This window comes from Helicoverpa armigera, chromosome 18 (genome assembly GCF_030705265.1).
Source record: "Helicoverpa armigera isolate CAAS_96S chromosome 18, ASM3070526v1, whole genome shotgun sequence".
NCBI lineage: Eukaryota > Metazoa > Arthropoda > Insecta > Lepidoptera > Noctuidae > Helicoverpa > Helicoverpa armigera.
In genome coordinates, this window is record NC_087137.1 from 8145193 (window position 1) to 8165832 (window position 20640).

Genomic DNA, 20640 nt, shown 5'->3' on the forward strand with positions numbered 1-20640 from the left:
CGAAGACCCAACTCACTCACCACACCCGTAATGTTTTTCTAGCGCAATATCAAAACACCCAAAAAATTAAATGGATGTCTGACGTCCTACTCTATGAAATATTAAACGGTTTTGCATCGGAACGATCAAAGAGCTCATAATAGAATTTATAGCTCGCTTATAAAAAGACAAGTGACTTCCCAAAACCGAGTTTTTTTTAACAAGAGCGTTGGTCGAAATGTTTTTATTGCCTGCTTAAAACGGGTCTGCTTATTAGCTCGTTACAATATTGCATATTAATTTTTTAACTACAGTCTCAAAATTACAGCAAATTGTTGCTTTAAAAACAAAAACAACTATCGGATCCATCTCGTCATTCCATAACGCGGTTGTGGCGGGTTGGGAGGTTGTTAAAAATGAAAATTATTCTGCCAGCGCAAACTACGGTGATTACATATCAGGCGGGCCGAAGCCCGAGGGAAGCGCGTCTCTCTCGCTTATTGCCAGATGATTGAAGACCCGCCGCCTACGACGCACTCCTCTCTGCCGCGAGACTGAGACAGCAGCCGCTGCAGCCCTCGGAGAGAACAGGATGGCGACAGCTCAGCATCTGATTAGCATCCCAATTACGGTGCGGGCGCGCAGTGGGATCGAATCTTCCTCTATAGTGTTGCACCACCACGTTTTCAGCAGGAACTTTTATCGATAAAATAAATGTAACGTTTAAAAATATACCTTAATATTATAAAGAAGCAAATACGATAAGAAACGCGATTCTTGAAATAAGTTTTTGTGTAACAATGATATGGCAAAGGTAATGTAACAATATTTACAGTACATTGTAGCTTTGCCGCGCTGTCGGTTGTCAATGTTATCTCTAACAACAATCACAGCTGGGTTATTGATCGATAATAAATGTAATAACGAGTGGCAGCCCTATTAACGAGAATGGAGCGCGAGGCGGGGCGCTCGTGTCGAGATTACATCGACAGACCACGGAAATTTTAAATAAACAAGGAATTATGAGCCGACTCCAGATTATACACCTTCGTATTGACCGGACTGCGGGGCGGTAACTAGAGGAAATTGCCACACCAACAATTATTTGTAAGCAAGTCTTATACGTTTTATGGTACACCTAAATTGCGGAAACAACGCTAGTTATTGAAAACTATGGTAGCTACAAGTTAATGACATATTGGTATCGATATCGAGCTTTCTATTCCGCAAGACATTACCTATTACGGGTCGCGGTACATAATTAGAGATTGCAAATTACAATAACAATATTCCGAAAGCGGTACTGCTGAAGAAACCCTAACATTAACTGAGTTATGAAACAAACAACAATAGTTGGAATTTCTATTATGATAATTTGCGTATCCGCGGTATTTCATCTACATGAAAATTAAATTACAGTTATTTCAAGTGCGGAAAACTTGCAGTTTAATTCTTTAAACAAAAGCTTTTATTCACAAGCTTTCCGCATAGCGAGCGCTTACAAGCATACATGTTCGAGAAGTTTTATTAACTTTGTATTTATTTTATGAATACTGCAATGCGATAATTATTGAGCTTTCTTTGTTTTCTTTTGTGTTAGTCTAATATGTATTTAGTAACACAGACTAGACTTAGGTTCTTTTGATTCTGGAAATTAATAAAATTATGGAAGTTACTGGCAGCGTGAAAGTCCCTATACATAAACTAGGAAGAAAGAGACTGAAGACTCAAACAACGTGGACGTGAGCAAACGATAACGGAGCGCGTCTGTAAGCTCACCGCTCAGCGCATGAATACAAAACCAATTTGACGTTTCTCATTACGCGGCGACCACAATATGCGCCCGAGTGCCGGAGTCGCCCGACTAACTAGTTCCGCGCTCACCGATCTGTTATTATGTTAATAGGGCTAGTTTAGAGGTACAGAACCTCACAAACAATTAAACCGGCCTCTTTCATGTGTCAATAAAACGCGATAACTACTTGTAATTGATGCTATAAGGCACGGCGACTGGTTACGCACATTGTTATTGAACGGTGAACAGCCATCGAGTCCGCGATTGTTATTGTCGGCCTAGGGCGCTTTGTGGTACTAGGTCGTTGGAACCGTGCTAGGGGTACTAGTTAGCTTATTACCACACGTGGTGCGACTTTAATTTGTACTCGTCAACACGTTGAATACGAATGTTGCTAAGAATTAATCCACGGAAAGATTCCCACGGATAACAAATAGACGAAGTGTCCACAACATTACAAACATTGTGATATAATAAAGATCAAGCTTTAAATGTATACGGCTGATTTTAAATTACAGATTACGACGTCTTTCTTTTATCCGAGTAATTTATTGTGTTTAATTGGCAACGCGTTAACATCAATAATTCATGATATAATAAAACTATGATAGCCACAATAAGACCGGTGTAAATTTATACGCGGATTATTTTACCAAGTTGATTGATTGCTTTAAACTAGTTGATTATGTATAAGCAGAGGTATTTATAACTTCCAATCTTCGAAGAACAGTAACAGAAGATAAAACTATTTCGATTTATTTTATTATTTATCAATATTTTCTGACTAAAACGATTCCAGGATTCACATTAACCACAGTCAAAGAACACCGACGCTTATAAATCACTAGGAAATTATCATAACGAGTCAGTTTTGTAACGAAATTGTGGCTTTCTAAGAAATTAATAATGTCCGCTATAAAGTGTGATTTACAACTGTTATGGTTGTGTGTCCTCCTTATAGCGAGTTGTGACGACATGGGAGATCGGTGATACGCTAACGGGTTCGGATTTAGCGTAGGTGACGATTGGTAAAGCTAATCCGTGATATGTTGATAGTAGGAGCCGGGCATTAAATTACCCAACTGGAGATCAAACAACTGGTTTAGTAGTTGGAAGGGAAACAAAATCGTTGGATAGATCTGAAATAGTACTGATGAAATATATATGTATATGGAACCTTATGAATGTAACATTAACTCTAACTATTCTACAAGAAAAGACGCAAGCCTTACTTATGTTTATTTCGGGAACTTAATTGGCATGCTGAGGTACGTATTAACTCTAAAAGAGATCCTTTTTAACAAAATAACGCGTCAACCTCTCCGGACGCCAAAAGTACGCAAGGTGAGTGATTATAAGTTTAACAACCTCAAAGTTGTCGACAATTTGCACGTTAAAGACAACTAAGTACTTTAAATTCTAGTCTAATTACAACTACTTATTGTACAAACGAATAACCTCTTTGCTCCTTTATGCCTTTGATAACAACTAACGGGAAACTACAATAAGACAGTACTAAACTTAGTGCAAAGTATAAGAAAACTTGTGTCAACGAACTATGAAAGGAACGCTTTCAAAAGCTAATGTGCCTCGGAAGAAGTAAAGGAATTTATGTGCTTAGAACCATGCATCCTTTAACTTATTCCATGCGACAAATCTATTTATCTTTCGCTATTGTTGTAAATGCACATTAACGTAAAGCGTAGTTCATATAATGGTAACCATAAATACTGGTACTCTATACTAAAAATTCAATTAAGCACTTAGGGAGTGTAGTACCCTCTGAGGAATCAAAGTACACATGGCCAATGGCACTTGAATGTCAACTCTTCAAAATGTCAGGCTCACTTCAGTTAATTAATACTAAAACCGTTGGTATAAGCAGTAACCATCAACAAATTCAGGCACGCATGTAATTGGGAAGCATAACAAACTAGCTGTGCACAAAACGATACATATAATTCATTTTAATTTCCCCATTTGTCTGCAATGTCAGGCAGAGCACACATTACATGAAATTAATAAGGTCCGAAGTATATCGTTAATCGATATAAACGTTTTAATCGCGAATAACAGTAACATAAATATCCTTTCTCAACAAAAATGGATGAGCTAGTGTTTATGTGGTTAGTGCAATTAGCTAACTATTTAAAGAATCAGGTTTTACTTTCTTAAACGTGTTATGATTTCGAAAAATGTCTTCATTAGCGCATTGGTTTCGCGAGCAAGAACAAAACGCATTTCTGGAATGACGCGAATATGTTCCCCGGCTGGCATTTCTTTTTAATTGGTAAATCTGAGTCGGGAGTAAATGTTTCATTTATAAACCTATCAGCTACTTACAAAGGTTATATTTTCCTGGCTTTTGCAGTTCAAGATATCAACTGTTAAATATTTAACATTTTTTACAGTAACCGATACAAATACCTTATGGTCTATGGATGATAGCATGAACAAAAAGCTAGCAGCACATTATGTTTAATGTTTCCCGCAAGAAGTCGATCGCCAATATTTCTCAGATACCAATCATTGGATCGCAACTGCTGTATGGGTAGTTAAACCAATATTTATGTAGAAATGCAAGACGGCCAGTTTTTACTGCTCCACCATGTCGCTTCAGATTTACAAGCTTTTTACTGCCGCCATATTGTATCTTGCTGTAACCTCGTAAGATTTATATTTGAAAATCAACAGAATGTTTGGTTTGCAGACTGAACAGGGCTAGTTTTTCTGTGTCCTCGTCAACAAAATGTATTTTGTTACAACCACGTGAAGTTTTACAGCTGCGTCTTATTATTTTTTGTGGAAGACGACCATAACTCATTTCCTATGCAGTAAAAATGTCACTTTATACGACAGGATTAATGGGCACCATATTCTTAGAAATAATTGTTTCATTATAGGCTGCAGCTTAAAGAGAGGGCGTCCTAATCTCAAATGTGTTTAATTTAGGCCCAGGTAGTGTAATAAACAGATTGTATTAGTTTGATGGCTGTCCTTTTTGAACAGTGTAGCAAGAACCGGTGCGTTAAACTTTGGGAGTGACGGAGCGGTACACGGGCCGCGTTTAGTTGCTCCGGCCGGCATGCGGCACCGTCTTCGCCTTCCCGTGATTTATTGGACCTCGTTTATTTTATTTCCCAATTCGTTTTAGTTTACAACCTCGATGTTCCCCCTATCTCTCTCTAAGGAAATAGTTGTACACAGAATTGTAGTGATTTATCTTCACTGTCCATGTGTATTAGAAAAAATAATTCTTAACTCGGTCTTAAGAAAGTTTAGGAGTTTTACCTACCTAACAGGTTCAATAAACTTGTATAAATGCGTGAAAAAGACACGCCAGGTAATTTGGAATTCTGAATAGAGTTAAGTATGTTTTGATGATTGCGTCAATTGCGTAATTAAGCTGGAATTGGATACGCCTTTCAATCTCATTAGGAGAATTTGGTTCCACGTGGATTTGAGAAGCATACAATACATAGTACCCAATTCTGATAAACTACGTATTTAAGTGTAGATACTAATAGACAAACATTACTTTGAAATATTTGTCTTGTTCAAGATGTAAAAGCGATTTCGTAACAGCAGCATCTCTCAACAAACCAGACAAAGAGCAAGCCCCATTTGTTTCTAACCGTTTCAAAGCATGACTTATTACTGAGAAAACAATAAGTTTTCCATCTAGTAAAGGAATATGAACTCTGTTAGCTCTATTGAAGTTTAAATAGCTTTGTACTAGCTTCCCGGCTCCGACTACAAACAATGACAATAATTTCTGATTTTGTATTACAAAGAGCGAACTGTGAAAGAGTGAGCTCGTTGCATTTTAGACTTACAAAAGATGAAAGTCGATTTATGAGCGTACCTGAAGTAAGTTCGGTCTCGTATTCAGTGCTGTCAAAGCCCAAGGGCGACAGATTACGAGACATTATAACACGACAAGTGACAAAACATAATTGATTGTCGACAGTTAACGTTAGGGTCCAGCTTTACACAATAGGGCAGGTACACAAAGTTGTAATACAAAAAAAACAATATCCATGCTGTTTGAAGGTAACATTTGCCATTTTTTTTTGCTAGGCGATTTGCTTATTTGTTTTGCACAGGTACCAAACTTTTGCGAGGTTCATGCAAATATTATTACAATATTTTGTATAGGCCCAACATCGATAGATTGATGTTATGAAATATTAACACCATGACGGAAATGAGCTTCAGGAAGCATCATGGAAGTCAGCAGTTAGGTAGGTATAAGTGTGCCATATAAGATTGACTTACCAAACTGATGCAGCCAGGCCGAAGTAATACAGAAGGAGGAAGACAACAGCGCAGTTAGGGTTCGCCAGACCATCGTGCGCCAGCAGCATGCGGGTGGGCGAGGTGGAGTCCTTAGCACAGCCGGCAGCGGCCCGGCCGGCGGCGGCGCGCACGCCCCAGCCCGCGGCCGCGGCGCAGCGGCACAGCGCCACCAGCACCAGCGCGCGCTCGCCCGCGCCGCCGCGCTCCCCGCACGCCAGCTGCGCCCCCACAGCCGCCAGAGTACACGCGAAGCTCAGGGCAGCCCATGTAGCCAGCCACACCTCTGCAGCTTTCCGCTCCCCACCGTCCCATAGCACTTCAGCGTCACAGAACTGAGCGCAGCGGGCTGATCCCCTCACCCACACCCAGTTATTAGGCTTGATGAGTCTTCGACACGCTCCTCTGCCGCCAGAGTTGGCCATGTCCAAAGGAACAGTGCCGGGTGGCTGGGCTCGCTCTCCCGGTCCCTCCATGCACATGTGTTCGTGGTTATTCTCAGCTGGGAATAATGAACAGTCCAACTCTGGAGGCCACAGGAATCCGAAGCCGTGCAGCACAGGGTAACACCTGGTGTAGACGCTCTCGCACAGGCCTCTGCAGGGCCCGATGGGCAGCGCCACCTTGTCGGTGCACATCGGCACGTACACCGAGCAGAGGAACAGATGCAGCTGCGAGGAGCACCCGTACTGCACCAGCGGACTGAAAGTCTGCAGCGTCACGTCGGCATCAGCTTGCAGGGTATGCCGCGCCAAGTTGGGCATTCCGGTCTGGTTGTATCCAATGTTCTTGCACATCGCCACTTTAATAGGTTCACATGTCCGCACGGAGGCCTCGGCGGCGACTCCGGTCACTAGGGTCACGGTAAGAGCCACTATCACGATGCACTTCATGTTCGGAGAGGATGTATCGCGCGCGTTACATCAAAGATCTCATTGTAGTCGTGAATGTTTACGCGCGAGCGCCGCGACCGCGCGAACTACGTGCGTGCGTCCCGAGTCGCGTCAACACGGTGTATGCGAGCGCGGCCGGCGACGCGCCGCGACCCGCGGGGGGACACCATAACAAAAAAAGGTCCGCAGGTATGCGCCACACTGTAGCGGCGGGAAAGGGAGAGAAATGGGCTCGAAGACGCAGCCCGTGCGAGTGCTTGTCCGGCTGTCCGGAGCGGCCGCTGTCCGGCGTCCGGCGCGTGCGACTGTGCACGCCGCGCTCGCTTATCACCGCCGCACCTTATCACCGAGGGTAGATTCCGGCTCGTGATGCGGTTTCATTTATCCAATATCGATTTTTCGATAAGTACGATATCGCTAAGTTGATATGAAAACTGATTAAATTAGATACTAAATTCGGATCTTCATTTAGAAACCAGTAGTTAATTAAATTGTTTATAACTGCTGAGTGTAAAATGCTTATTGCATCAATTAAGCAGCTTTGCATATTATTAAGATAAGAGTTATTACCTCATGAATCTGATCACTAAACCGCTTTTAAAAGGTTTATGTTAGTTAAATAATCATATGTGTATGTAAGCATAGGTAAATAAAGTGTGTACCTCATCATTTAAATACAAATACTAATTCAATTTTGAAATAAATTTATTGTACATAATTTACTACATTTTTTTTAAGCATTACTGTATAAATTTTTATGAAACATAAATAGGTATAGGTATAATGGTGAACATTATTAGTAGTACAAAAATTGGACCAAAATGTAGATCAGTGGGGTTATAAAGCATTCGACAGACGTTAGCCTGCGGAGAATCAAAATATTTACACTGCGATGAGGCTGCTAACTGAGGATCATATACTTAAAGTTACGACTAAAATGAAAGATAAATACTTTTACAATAATCTTATTATAATACAAGTTTTATTTTAACACATATTCAGTAGCTAATATTGTAATCTGATAGTTTAACATCTGCGGCGGACGCGGCCGAGCGTCGATACCAACTTACAAATAACAATCTTATGTACTCTTCACACTTCACAAGTCTTGTACATCGTCGTTCCCTTTAGCTCTTACATCTTGACATTTTTACATTCGCTAAGCTAATGTATAATACAACATTCACAAAATTTAACAAATACACCCTCCGTCTGATGGAATTTTACACTTAAAACGATGACAAAGCAAATTATAATAAGGAATGCTAATCAAGCAAGTCAAGCGCCACCCTGCAGTAACATTTTGGAGTTACAACTAATTTCTAATATTGTACAAACATATACTAGGGAAATTATAAATGCCACGGTACGAATACTACATCAGACAATTTGGAAAACTTCGAATCTTTGAGATTCTCAAGTATTTTGGCCTCTGTTAACGAATTTTAGTTTTCTGCATTTTATAAATTACAAAAAATATCGTCAACGGGTACAACGTTAGTCTTATAATATTAGCCTTTAGCCGATTTCATTTAAAAACAATTCGAAAATCGAATTTCATTTAGGTCATAGATAGGAGTCGCCATTTTTTATTTCATAAACCAAATGTCATTTAACAGACGATTGCTCACTATTCACTATTTTATTGATATCGTAATGGAAGTAATGACGAAAATAAGTAAGCGACAACAAGCACAACCACGGAACAATATAATGCTTTATAATATACTTTAAACACTACTATTAGCGACAATTTAAAATCATTACTTTTGGTACTCAATTGATTTGAACGAGTAGTTTGCATTGAAAATACAAAAAAATACGTTATTTAAAAAAACCTATTTTACCGAAGACGATTTAATCGTGATTTTGGCGGAGTTCATTTTTTTATTTTTATTAATATACTTAAAAATTTCCTTGTTGCCGTAAGCTGAAAAATGCTTATCCTAACAACATTGTCTTAAAATTTGAGTGTTGAACACTTCTAACTCTGGAAATGTACTGGAGTGACGTTTTACAAATTTAATTATATTTAATACAATAAACTACATGTATACAAAATTATATAATGTGACCAAATAATATTAAATGCTACTGAGACTACGGAAGTTAGCAAGACGTTAAATACTGTGACTCTATGGTAAATAACTATTAGTTATTTATTAAATAGCCTCTAGAAATAAAATGTAAATGGACCCTTTATGATCAAAAATATAAAAAAGGCACAAAAATATCTGCGATATACAATAATTAGTACAGTCATAACGTACTTTCCATGAAGATAAAGATTAAAGCATTTAAATATTGATGTTGGATGAAAACATTCTACCTTTCAACTATCCAAACAGATGGCCGAAAGGTTGAATCTCTTTTTACTGACTGTACTAAATAGTTATTTTCAATTCAATAATGAAATATAATACATTAAAATGTTTTGTTTCCGAGCATTACACGTAAATACGAATACATATAATCCAGAAAGCACGTCGAGGCCGAGCGAATTCGTGACTTAGGGGTGACACAGCGAGGGTCGAATAAAAATACATCGGCATAAACATACAAAAACCGAGTTCGACCGAGTATAGGATAACAGTGGATTGCTGATGCAAACATTATCCGCACGCCTGTAGTGGCGACATTTAGAAGCTGTCTAAGAACGAAACTGACAGCCTTTTCTATACAATTTATGTTACGATAAATAATGACACATTTTTCTTTTTAATTTTTTCGCGAGGTATTTTGACACAAATTGTATGGATATCTGTCAGTGTCGTTCTTAGACAGCTTCACAATTTTGACGCTGGAGGCGTTAGCTGTTATAATGTTAGCATCGACAACTGGACAGCAGTAGATGCGTTGAGATTACATGTGAGCGTGCGTGGCGGCGTCGAGACGCACGCGCAGCGCCTCGCGGTCGCGCGTGACGTCGGCGAGCTCGGCCTGCAGCGCGCGGCACACGCGGTGCAGCACGGCGTTCTGCTCCGCCAGCGCGCGCGCGTCGGGCGCGGGCGACGCGGCGGCGGCGGCGGGCTTGCGGTACACCTCGAACGCGCCGTGCATCTTGGGCGCGTCCTCGCGCGCGTACCCGAACCCCTCCGTGTCGTACTCCCGCGCAGAGAACGCGTCCGGCGGGAACGCAGGCTCGCCCTCGCTGCGCTGGTTCGCTAGGCGACGCGGTGGCTCAGCTGTTGAGGGTGACGCCCGCGGTGGCGGCTGCGGCGGTGGAGCCGGCGCGGATTTAAGCCGATTCAGATCGAGCGAACTGGAGCGAGCGTGGTTACGCAGAGGACGAGGAGGCGGCGGCGGCGGAGGCTCCTTCTTAGGAGCATAGGGAGGTGCCTGCAATGACTGGGGACCATCGTCACGCGCGGGGGGAGGGGGAAGAACTCCCGCCGGCTTGACAGGCTTACGCGGCTGTGGCCGCTGGATAGACTTTATTTCAGCGCCGTTGGAGGGCGGCTCAGTGGAGTTGAGCCGCTTAGGCGAGGCGAGCTCGAAGGCGTCGCGGCGCGGCGAGGTGCTGCCCCGCGCGTCGTCGTGCGGCGGCAGGGAGTTGCCGTCGGGCGTCACGCGCACGGCCACGGGGTGGAAGATCTTGGGGTCGCGCTCCACTGCCGACTTGTGGAAGTCAAAATTAACAGGCTTGGGCCCGGGGCTGGACACGCTCGATGTCGGCGAGTCTACGAATTTAGTCCACTCCTTATTGTTGACTTGTGTTTCGGCTTTCGGAGGGGTCAACGAGGGTGGTCGTTCTTCGGGTTGTTTCTTGGTGATTTTGGTGGCGTCGTAGGGGTCGTGCGCGTCGGGTTTGGGCGCGAAGTTGAAGTCGGCGGAGGTGCCGGAGCTGAACATGTCTGCGCCGAGGTCGACGAGGTCGGTGGTGACGGCGTGCGCGGAGTAGCGCGAGTCGACGCGCGGCACGAGGCAGGCCGGCAGCGCGTCGGGCACGGGGATGTTGTTCCGCCGCAGCACGATCAGGTGCATCGCTATACTGAACTCCTCCAGTGTTAGCATGCCATCCTTGTTGATGTCCGACAGCTGCCATATCTTCCGGAGGTCGGGTACCGGTAGGTGAGATTTTTCGAAAAATAACCTGGAATGACAGGATTCTCAATTAGCACGCTACATTGAGGAGCTCGAGGGCAAGTAACAGCTGAATGGGTCGATCGATCAAAGACTTGAACAGCTTTAGCAGTCAGTCTTTTCAGAACAACCCTTTGTAACGACGCACTATTGACAGTCACGTCCCCCTCACACCCGCGTAGGCTATGCCAGGCCAATCTGGCCTTAACGAGTTTGCCAGGCTTTAGTCAGATAGTAAGACCAACCAAGAGGTTAGTAATTGGGTTGAGAAAGTCAGATAGGAGTCGCTCCGTACAAACGAAAGTACACTAAATACAATTCGGTATCTACCTAGCAGTCTGTCCGGATAACATGCCGCGTTCTGGACGCAGCTGCGCGAACTGCGCCGCGTAGTGCCGCGCCTGCGCGTCCGACAGCGCCCACACGTCGTCCGACGCGTCGCCCTCCTCCTCCGACGAGTGGCGGTCCGACGACTCTTCTTCAGTACCTGGAACAGAGGATTCATAGGTCAGTACCAGATTAGTGGAACAGTCATAGTGATATCTTTCTATTATCAACACATTATCAAATCTACGTTCAACATTGCGGAACGTAGGCCTCCCCTAAAGAACCTATAGGTATAGCTTTACTTCTGGAAAATTCCAGAAGATTAATAAGAGTAAGGAAAAGAAGATTACCCAATTTCAAACTGCTGGAAAATGTGGCGTATGGGAGGCAACGAAGGCATCTCCACGAAAGACAGAATTTCAGAGTTAAATCTCAGTGTGACACCAAATTCAATAGGCGATTCTGTTATAGTGGCCAACCCAAAGGCCCTCTCATATTGTCATGGCATGGACTCGGCAGTGACGGACTAAATGCGGTTCTCTCGTCGGTAAAGATTCGGATCCAGGCAAAGTTAGGAGCTAAATCGATAGGTAATATCCCCAAAGGATAAGTAAAAAGAAGTTTTGTAAAATACAAAAAAAGCAAACACATTAGTATAGCGACCACATTCATCAACATTTTCATTCAATCAACGCTCTAAACAATGTAATCTGCAAGTCTAATCTAATACCTAACTCCTAGATATTGGTCTGAATTTCATGGTGCGTGACTGCTAGACATTTCTTACAATATCGATTTATTTCGGCCTGTACACCGCACTTAGGACGGGTTGTTAAAAAGCAATGAATCATTCGTGATAAAAAACTGCCCAAATTATCTAGCACCAAAATATGAATTAACGGCTAATTAAGGTCAATTGACACTATACTTAGATATACAAAGAAACTGTATGAAGACTGTAATTATCTAAGAACCAAAAACTACAATTTTTGGTCGGTAAATATTTTTCAATGATCCATTTCACTATTGCTGTATTATTATGCTTAACTGAGGTTAAATTCGATCTAATATACCTAGTTTGTTGGCTTAGCAAATAAAATAATAACGAGTTCAGATAAACGAACAATAATGTCTAACTATAAAGTAGATTATATCGAGATAGTTACATAAACCACTGATATTATAAATGAGAAAGTCTTACTGAAAGTCTGTCTATCGGTTTGTCGTCGCTTTCACAGATAAACCGCAGAGTCGACGTAAATAAAGTTAGATGTATTATATGGGAAAGGTTTGTTAGTACTTAGTATTCTAACAAACTTCTACCTAGCAAACCGAAACCCAGTTGTAAATATATATAACTTAAACGAGATGGTCTCATTCAATCTTCTCGACAAATGGATTTTGTTTAACAAGAGAGATCCTCACTCACTCTAGACAACTCACTTGTAAACTGTCTGAAATACTACACTTAAATGCCAAGTTTACAAGACTGATCCAAAACTGTTTGTATACGATCTTTACTAAGCAGCCAAAAATAGTCTTCAGCTACCTTTTCTTACAACTCAGGTAAATTAAAGTTTTTAGGGAGAATGGGGGTATGCTCACCAAGTAATCGTGTGTGTTCTTCTCCAGTGTTAGCGGGCCACACCCCCCGGCCGGTGGCGCTATGTTCCCACACAGGGTGTACTCGCTCCGCCACGCTATTGGTCGGCGTCGGACTCTCGCTAGCCGTACTCCACGGTGAACCAGTCTTGCCTACTCTCCTCTGAAAATTAACATTTGAATTTTAAACTCTATTAAAATACTAATATAATGAAAAGGAAATATTTTTTTGGATGTTTGTACCCAAAGACTACGAAACAAATGAACACTTGGAAAGCTAGTCTATTCCCGAGTAAAATATGGTATATTTTGTCCGGGAAAGGGATGAAGTTCCCCCCGGGTCGGATGAAACTGCAGGAACTATTTTTAAATAAAACAATGAATGGTTTGTATAGATATGGGTGTATGAGGGTGTATGAGGAAGTAATACAACAATAGTAGGTACGGAAAATAAAAAGCATATTATTTTATTTTCCTTAACATTTACCATGTTTAGACTATAAAACTGTCTATTAAACAAGTGATCATTAAAAAAGTTCTCATGGCAGTTAAGAAAAATGTTTGCAAAAAACTGGCACCGCAAGACATAGGCAGGCACATGTAGCTATGAATATATAATGTATTAGTAAATTAGCAGCACACCTGCAAGGTCATGTGCTCACTAAAACTGTAACGATGACAACTATGGCTCGGTAATACGCCATCTTGTCACAAGACCGCCTTGCGAGCTCAAAGGTTTATTTATTATTTAATTAATAGGCACACAATGTTCCAAGAGTAAAAGTTGCCCTATTTGACTAAAATTTTCACCGCAAAAAAAATGGATACAACTTAAGCCCTAAGAAAAATACGTACTCCATTGATTTGGCGGGGTTCAAGAGAAATTCCTCCATGGTGGAGTGAAAACGCCAAAAATTGCTAGTAATAAAATGTTATCAACTTCTGATATTGATTTCTAGTGGCAGACCAAATTAGGTACCATCACAACATCACACAGGGCAAAAAATTGCATAATTTGGACAATCCACTTCTAAGATTTGATTAGTGTAAATATGGTGTTAATCACACACAAGACCTATTATTGGGGTGGCTATCAACATAAGCAAAGTGAGGTTGCGGTGAAGAGAAAAAGAAACTTTAACCGATAGGATTGATTTTATGAGATTGTTTCACATTTTATGCAATGCTATTAGCTAATATTTATTTGTTTCCCCGCACCACAGCCTTGCTCCGCTTCTGTAGGCAGGTAGCCTTATACTCTCTCCAATTTAAATAGTTAAGAAACGTTGATTTGCATGGTTATGCCTAAATCCACCATATCACACTATGTATTATAGTGTGCATAAAGTAAATATAAAAAGAAGGAAACTAAGCATACGGAAGGAAAAAATTATAAATGGATGTTGTTTGTACTATACTAACTACACACTAAATGCACACCAATGGTTTCCCTCTTTCCAAGCTGTATGTAAAGGACTGAGAAGTCTTAATAGTGCTTGTTTTGTAATTAAACAAGCTTTCCCTGCGGTTCTACCTGCATCCCCAAGGAACCCAGAGAATAATTTGCCTATGTTTTTTCTCAATATATTTGAAGTATAAATTAATTAAAAATAGTCCTGTGCTAGATTTATCAAAGCAAGCATAAAGACGTTATTCAGTACACTCATTCAAATATTCTGTATTCTGTATCCAAGCAGTAAAGGCTGATACAATAATTATGTAATAATATATATGGATATTCACAACCAAAGACCGGGCATCAAAGATAGGCATTGTTTAATTTGTTTAGTTTACTGTTCAAAGACATTAAATATGATCTTTTTGGGTCAACTTCAAAGAAAACAGTAGCTTCCCACAGTTTTAATGCTTTATGTTCATGAATCTACAGCACTCCATAATATAATTTTCTGTTAGATAATTATTAATAGTTAAAACTATAGATATCTCCTTAATAGAGAATAGAATACCTCCTTTCATAGTCATTGAATACATAGTCTGTTTCATAAGACACTTTGAAAGAGGTTCGTATGTGTAAATGAAAATTTTTTTTTGCTTTACAAAAACAAATGTTTTTTTGTTTGTTATCAACCTGAGTGCTTTGCTATTAACTGGTTGTTAACCCAACTGATAAAAATGTCATCACAAATGTACTGAAACCTGTTATCTTGTTGTGAAGTCTTCGTAATATCAATCAAATACTTTCGCAGTACTTACTAGAAACATTCTCATTGATGACTATTATTATTTGTAGAAAGTGTACTATAAGTATACCTATCACGAAATAATTGCAGTATTATAATGCAGTAGCTTTACATACATAGATTAGTCAGAAGTTATTGTCATTCAAAACTTATTTTATAAAGAGGTTTTTATTGTTTGTTTGGCTCTGAGAATACTGAACCGATTTCAAAATTCTTTTACCATCTGGAAGCTAGTTCCTGTAATGTGCTATATTTTAACTGGGAGGGAGTGAAACCTTAAGAAATAGTAAATCTTGTAACAAGCATATTTCCTACTGAAAATAATAAAAGTAGGTACTGAATCATTTACTGTCTGAACTAAAAATAATTATTCATATTATTGGAGCTCAGATTATATATAGATTTTATCAACAAAGTATATTTTTAGTTCCCACTATTTCTGATCATATAGGGCATTGTTCTACTTCAGAAACTAGGTCATGCTACTAAATATTTCTTCCAGGAAATAAAAATAATATGTGGGGAACATACAGAACTCGATGGTTGAAATTAATTAAATTGAGATTAAATTGGAGTCTACTTGGATTGTAGTGTAAAGTATTTATATTATTGACAACAGTCCATATTACTTATCAATATGATACTTCACCAGTCAATCTGTATCTGTTCTATAAACACTATTCAAAGTATCCAGTATGAAAACTCACCCCACGGGATCCTGATCGCTGGGACAACGTCTCAGATTCAATTTCAGAATCTGTACTTAATCCTTCAGTAGTGTCGTGAGACAACACCTGTGGGACATCACTGTCCGACAGGTTGGATGACAGTCTTATAGGCTCATATGCACCAAGGGTTCCCCCAAAATTTCTCTCTCTTTTACTCAAGTGATGTTGGTGCTCTTGCGGTGAACTAGACAACTGTATCAAGTCAGCATTCGCTTCAGAATTGAGCGCCCATGTAAACCTGGGTAAAGGTAAGTCCACAGGAGTGGACAATAGCTCAGGCTTCAAAGTCATGTTTGTTTGATGGGCTGCTATTAGTTTCAGTGCTGAATAAAATTGTTTTCTGTTCATATGACTCAGTGACGCACAGTTATTAGGAGCAACGCTTATATCCATGATCTGTAACATATAATTAGTGCTCATAATCACTCATTCACCAAAAGTGTTATCATACGCCTAACCTATACCGCTCATTACCTGTTTTAGGACATCGTTGTGTACATTTGATGATCGAAATAATTCTGTTGCTTTCAAAATCGGTATTTTCCCATTGGATTCCTCGTCACAACATAAAAACAAATCACCGAAATATCTCATTTCGGTTTCTGTCAAATTGAGATCCTCCATTATAGTAATAAAATAACAATATTATGGACTTCTACACAGTGTCTTTAGTTTATTATTAAATAGGCAACATAAACAACCATTATCTATTAATGTACACCATATTCATTGATAAATAGACGGATTCGAAACTTGTACATCACAAAATTTACACGAAGCAAACCAAACGTCACTGACAGACAGCTGCCTGATGCGGCCATTAAGATTATTTAGAGCCGTATTTCACGTTCAGAAACCGATTCTAGTGGAGCATATAAACCGGTACTTTTAGCAAACAAAAGTCAAGGCAAATCTGTTTTGAATACTATGTACATACAATACAGGCATACATTTTGATTTATCCAGCATCAAGTGCACATGTTTATCTCCATAATGTCACAAATAATTTAGTTAATAAATATAGGATAGTAAATTTTAGTTACTAGCTAACTGTGCATGAAAAATACGAAATGCCAGCCTAGTTAAGTAACAATTAATGTTTATGTAATCACTTATAAAATTAATACTTTTTTCGAGTGTTCCTAACTGCAAGCCACTAATTCCTGGGACCAATCACTGGCTGAACAAAATAGCGCCCAACAGAATTTTACAAAATTAATAACAAGATAATTAAGTAGGCATTTAGAAAGCTAAAATTCATGCCTTTACTCTTCTATATTAAAGCTTCATACGGCAACATATTGGAAAAGTAGAGAGTGCGGTAATGTAAGTATAGTTTACCGGTGACATTGCAATGAACTCTGACACTCTGTGTCCTATTTATGCATTGATTTTGGATGAAGTGTTCGTTACTGTTCTATTTGATTCACCTAAACGCAGACTACATCATAATACTAACTCTAATAACCGTCTCGATTAACATATATTACGATTAACATAAAAATTATAGGACACAGAAGTTAATTTTTTTGATGTGTCCTATTCAAATGACCGTCTCGCTGCGGGTGCACTGTGAGGGGGTGTCAGACTCTTTTTGACTAGAACCCACAATGTTCCATATTGAGCACTTTATGTACCAGGGCTGTGGCACAGATTATGTGGTAACTCTTTCGACAAGTACGGAAAAAATATGTAACTTATTATCACAGTGAAAAAAAAAAACAAGAAATGTTTTTATATTATTTTTATTTTATTGTGATCCAATTTTAATTGCGATATATAAATGTGACAATTTACACATTTTTGACACCACTATCAAAGTAGTTAAATAATAATTTAGTTTTGAACGCTATACTTAAACTTAAATTATAAAAGTCGATAACTGTCGACGAAATCATATGCTTAAACATTCATAACAACATTTATCTCTACACAGCAAGCAAACATTTAATCCTTGGTCTGGATGTACTTGATGAGATCGATGACACGGTTGGAGTAGCCGAACTCGTTGTCGTACCAGCTGATGAGCTTCACGAAGTTGTCGTTCAGAGAGATACCGGCAGCAGCATCGAAGATGGACGAGTGAGAATCACCGATGAAGTCGGATGACACGACCTGCTCCTCGGTGTAGTCGAGGATGCCCTTCAGAGGACCCTGAGCGGCCTCCTTAACCTTCTGTTTGATGGCATCGTAGGTGGCGGGCTTGCCAAGACGAACAGTCAAGTCAACGACAGACACGTTCGGGACGGGGACACGGAAAGCCATACCAGTCAGCTTTCCGTTCAGAGCGGGAATGACCTTGCCAACGGCCTTAGCAGCACCGGTGGAGGCGGGAATGATGTTCTGCTGGGCACCACGGCCATCACGCCACAGTTTGCCAGAGGGTCCATCCACTGTCTTCTGGGTGGCAGTGGTGGCGTGTACAGTGGTCATCAGACCTTCAATGATCTCGAAGTTGTCATGGATGACCTTAGCGAGAGGAGCAAGGCAGTTGGTTGTGCAGGAAGCGTTGGAGATGACCTTGTAAGAGGGGTCATACGCTTCAAGGTTGACACCAACGACGAACATGGGTGCGTCAGCGCTGGGAGCGGAGATGATGACCTTCTTAGCACCACCCTCTAAATGAGCAGAGGCCTTCTCTGTGGTTGTGAAAACACCAGTGGATTCAACGACGTATTCAGCGCCAGCCTTGCCCCATGGGATGGCCTTGGGGTCCCTCTCGGAGAAGACGGCGATTTTGTTTCCATTGACGACAAGGTGGCCATCTTGGATGTCAACGGAGCCCTTGAAGCGACCGTGGGTGGAGTCGTACTTGAAGAGGTAGACCATGTAGTCCAAGCCGATGAAGGGGTCGTTGATGGCAACGACCTGGGCGCCCTTCTCGACGGCGGCACGGAGGACCAGACGGCCAATGCGGCCGAAACCGTTGATACCGATTTTGGACATGTCTGTAATAGAAAAAAATAAAACCGTTAACAATATAAAATATAACTTTTAATGCAATGAATAGGTAACAGTCAAAGACGATGATAATAATTATATCTGTCTGCAACTGTAGTGACACATTGATAAACGTAAAGGGTACTGATTTCATCATAACTGATAACGTCAGAAACTCTATTAAAAACTTCTGCTCATAATTATGCTTCAACATTATTATCATCTATGGAACAACGACATCATTAAAATGCGTTGCTGAATAACATAAAAACTGGTTAAGAAAAGAAGGCGTGTATCTAGATTTATTAGAACTCGTTTAGAATTATAATTTTATAATATTTTTTTAAATAAACTTGACAGACCACTTTATAATTCTTCTATTGCTTTTTGTACGACGACTTTACGACCGTAAAAATCTGAAGAATGTTTAAGGTTTTACTTTCCTATTTTAGTCATTTACGAAGACCATAGTTATGAATGTTGCCAATATGTCAAAGTCGTAGCCAAAACTCGGCACAAACATTACGTGACAACTAACAGGCTCTCTGATGAATCATGTAATGTTATTTACCCCAAGTAACATAGTCTCAATAATGAGAGTTCATGATGCAATACCAAGTAAGAAGCCATTAAACTGATTCTCATTCGCTGTAAACATTATTGTTGCAAAAACAAGACTAGCATTTACAGGCGTCTACAATCCCGTGCATCTCAAGGTCATTGAAGACTAACGTGTCTAACTGTTAAAGTCATGTAAATCTGTTTAGCTGATTTAAACCCACAAAACTACGGAGGATAGTGCTATAGGTACCATATAATGACAAATATACAAAAGAAAAAAAAAATAAGTAGGTACCTAGGTAACAGGAAAATATTCGTAAAAACCTACGTTGTTCTCGTAAAAGCTTATAAGAATAGTCAAATTGTATACGACTGCTGCAGTTACAAATGCAATAAGACTAGAGAAATAAACCAATAAGAATCAAATTGTGAGACAGTAACTGTCTGGCATAGCTGTTGGCTTGCACGTAGGTCAGTTACCGAAATATAAATAGCCAACGCGGAAGCAATGATATAATCGTACCGGCTTTCATTCTGATGCACAAAGCTATGCATTGTTTGATGTCAACTTGAGATCACATTGAAATAATTATTGGTGTAGGACGATCTTACACCGGCCGGTAATGGAGGTCATATAGAGGTCACTCATAAATGCCGCAATATTATAATAAATACATATGTAAAAACTATAACTCCATGATTTATAGAAATAAAGAGTGACATATTTCACTGAATAATTAACTCAAACAAAAATGAACTTAACATTTAACACATTGTAAAAGTCGGCGTAATCGTACGACACTACGTGGTAGTTAAGGAATAAATGCAGTAAAAACTGATACTAATGAATAAAGCAAGATACAGAGGAAATACAAAATGAATAAAATTAACATGTAATTGTTTTTAACACTTACCGGAATTAATTTATGTAGAAACAAGTAAATATTTAACTCCACGTATGCTCTCCACGAGATGGAGTTTTAAAATGTCAGCTGAAGGACAAGGCAAAGCAGGACGGGCGTTGTAATAATAGACAACTTCCAGTAGATCAATGATTCACAGAGTATAGAAATTTAGATGCGATACACCATGATGCTCTTTTTTTACCTACCTGTTTAGTTTACCTACCAATATATTTGTTTGTCAGTAAATAACTAATATTGTGCGTCAAGTCATCTTAACTTAATCCCCTTGACAAACACACAGTTAAAATTCTAGTTGGAATCCTCAATCTA

At 40.0% G+C, this 20640-nt stretch overlaps 3 protein-coding genes across 3 annotated transcripts in view; all 3 read right to left on the reverse strand.

Annotated features, from left to right (window-relative positions):
- The window catches only part of LOC110377715 (frizzled-4), a 36113-nt gene extending 28803 nt beyond the window's left edge, over nt 1–7310 (reverse strand). The window contains exon 1 of the mRNA XM_021336705.3: nt 6053–7310. Within this exon, the coding sequence (XP_021192380.3) occupies nt 6053–6963 (911 nt within the window). The 5' untranslated portion in view covers nt 6964–7310. The remainder of the gene's footprint in view (nt 1–6052) is intronic.
- Nucleotides 7311–7650: 340 nt separating this feature from the next.
- On the reverse strand, nt 7651–16732 carry LOC110377698 (ralBP1-associated Eps domain-containing protein 1). The gene is made up of 5 exons (XM_021336674.3): nt 16379–16732; nt 15884–16300; nt 12979–13138; nt 11377–11533; nt 7651–11056 (listed from the first exon to the last, which is right to left on the reverse strand). The coding sequence occupies exons 1-5, from the start codon at nt 16526–16528 to the stop codon at nt 9826–9828; spliced, it is 2115 nt and encodes a 704-aa protein (XP_021192349.3). The 5' UTR covers nt 16529–16732; the 3' UTR covers nt 7651–9825.
- Nucleotides 16733–17633: 901 nt separating this feature from the next.
- Nucleotides 17634–20461, reverse strand: LOC110377691 (glyceraldehyde-3-phosphate dehydrogenase). Its single transcript, XM_021336660.3, has 2 exons — nt 20320–20461; nt 17634–18852 (listed from the first exon to the last, which is right to left on the reverse strand). The coding sequence occupies exon 2, from the start codon at nt 18848–18850 to the stop codon at nt 17852–17854; it is 999 nt and encodes a 332-aa protein (XP_021192335.1). The 5' UTR covers nt 18851–18852; nt 20320–20461; the 3' UTR covers nt 17634–17851.
- Between the last annotated feature and the right edge of the window lie 179 nt (nt 20462–20640).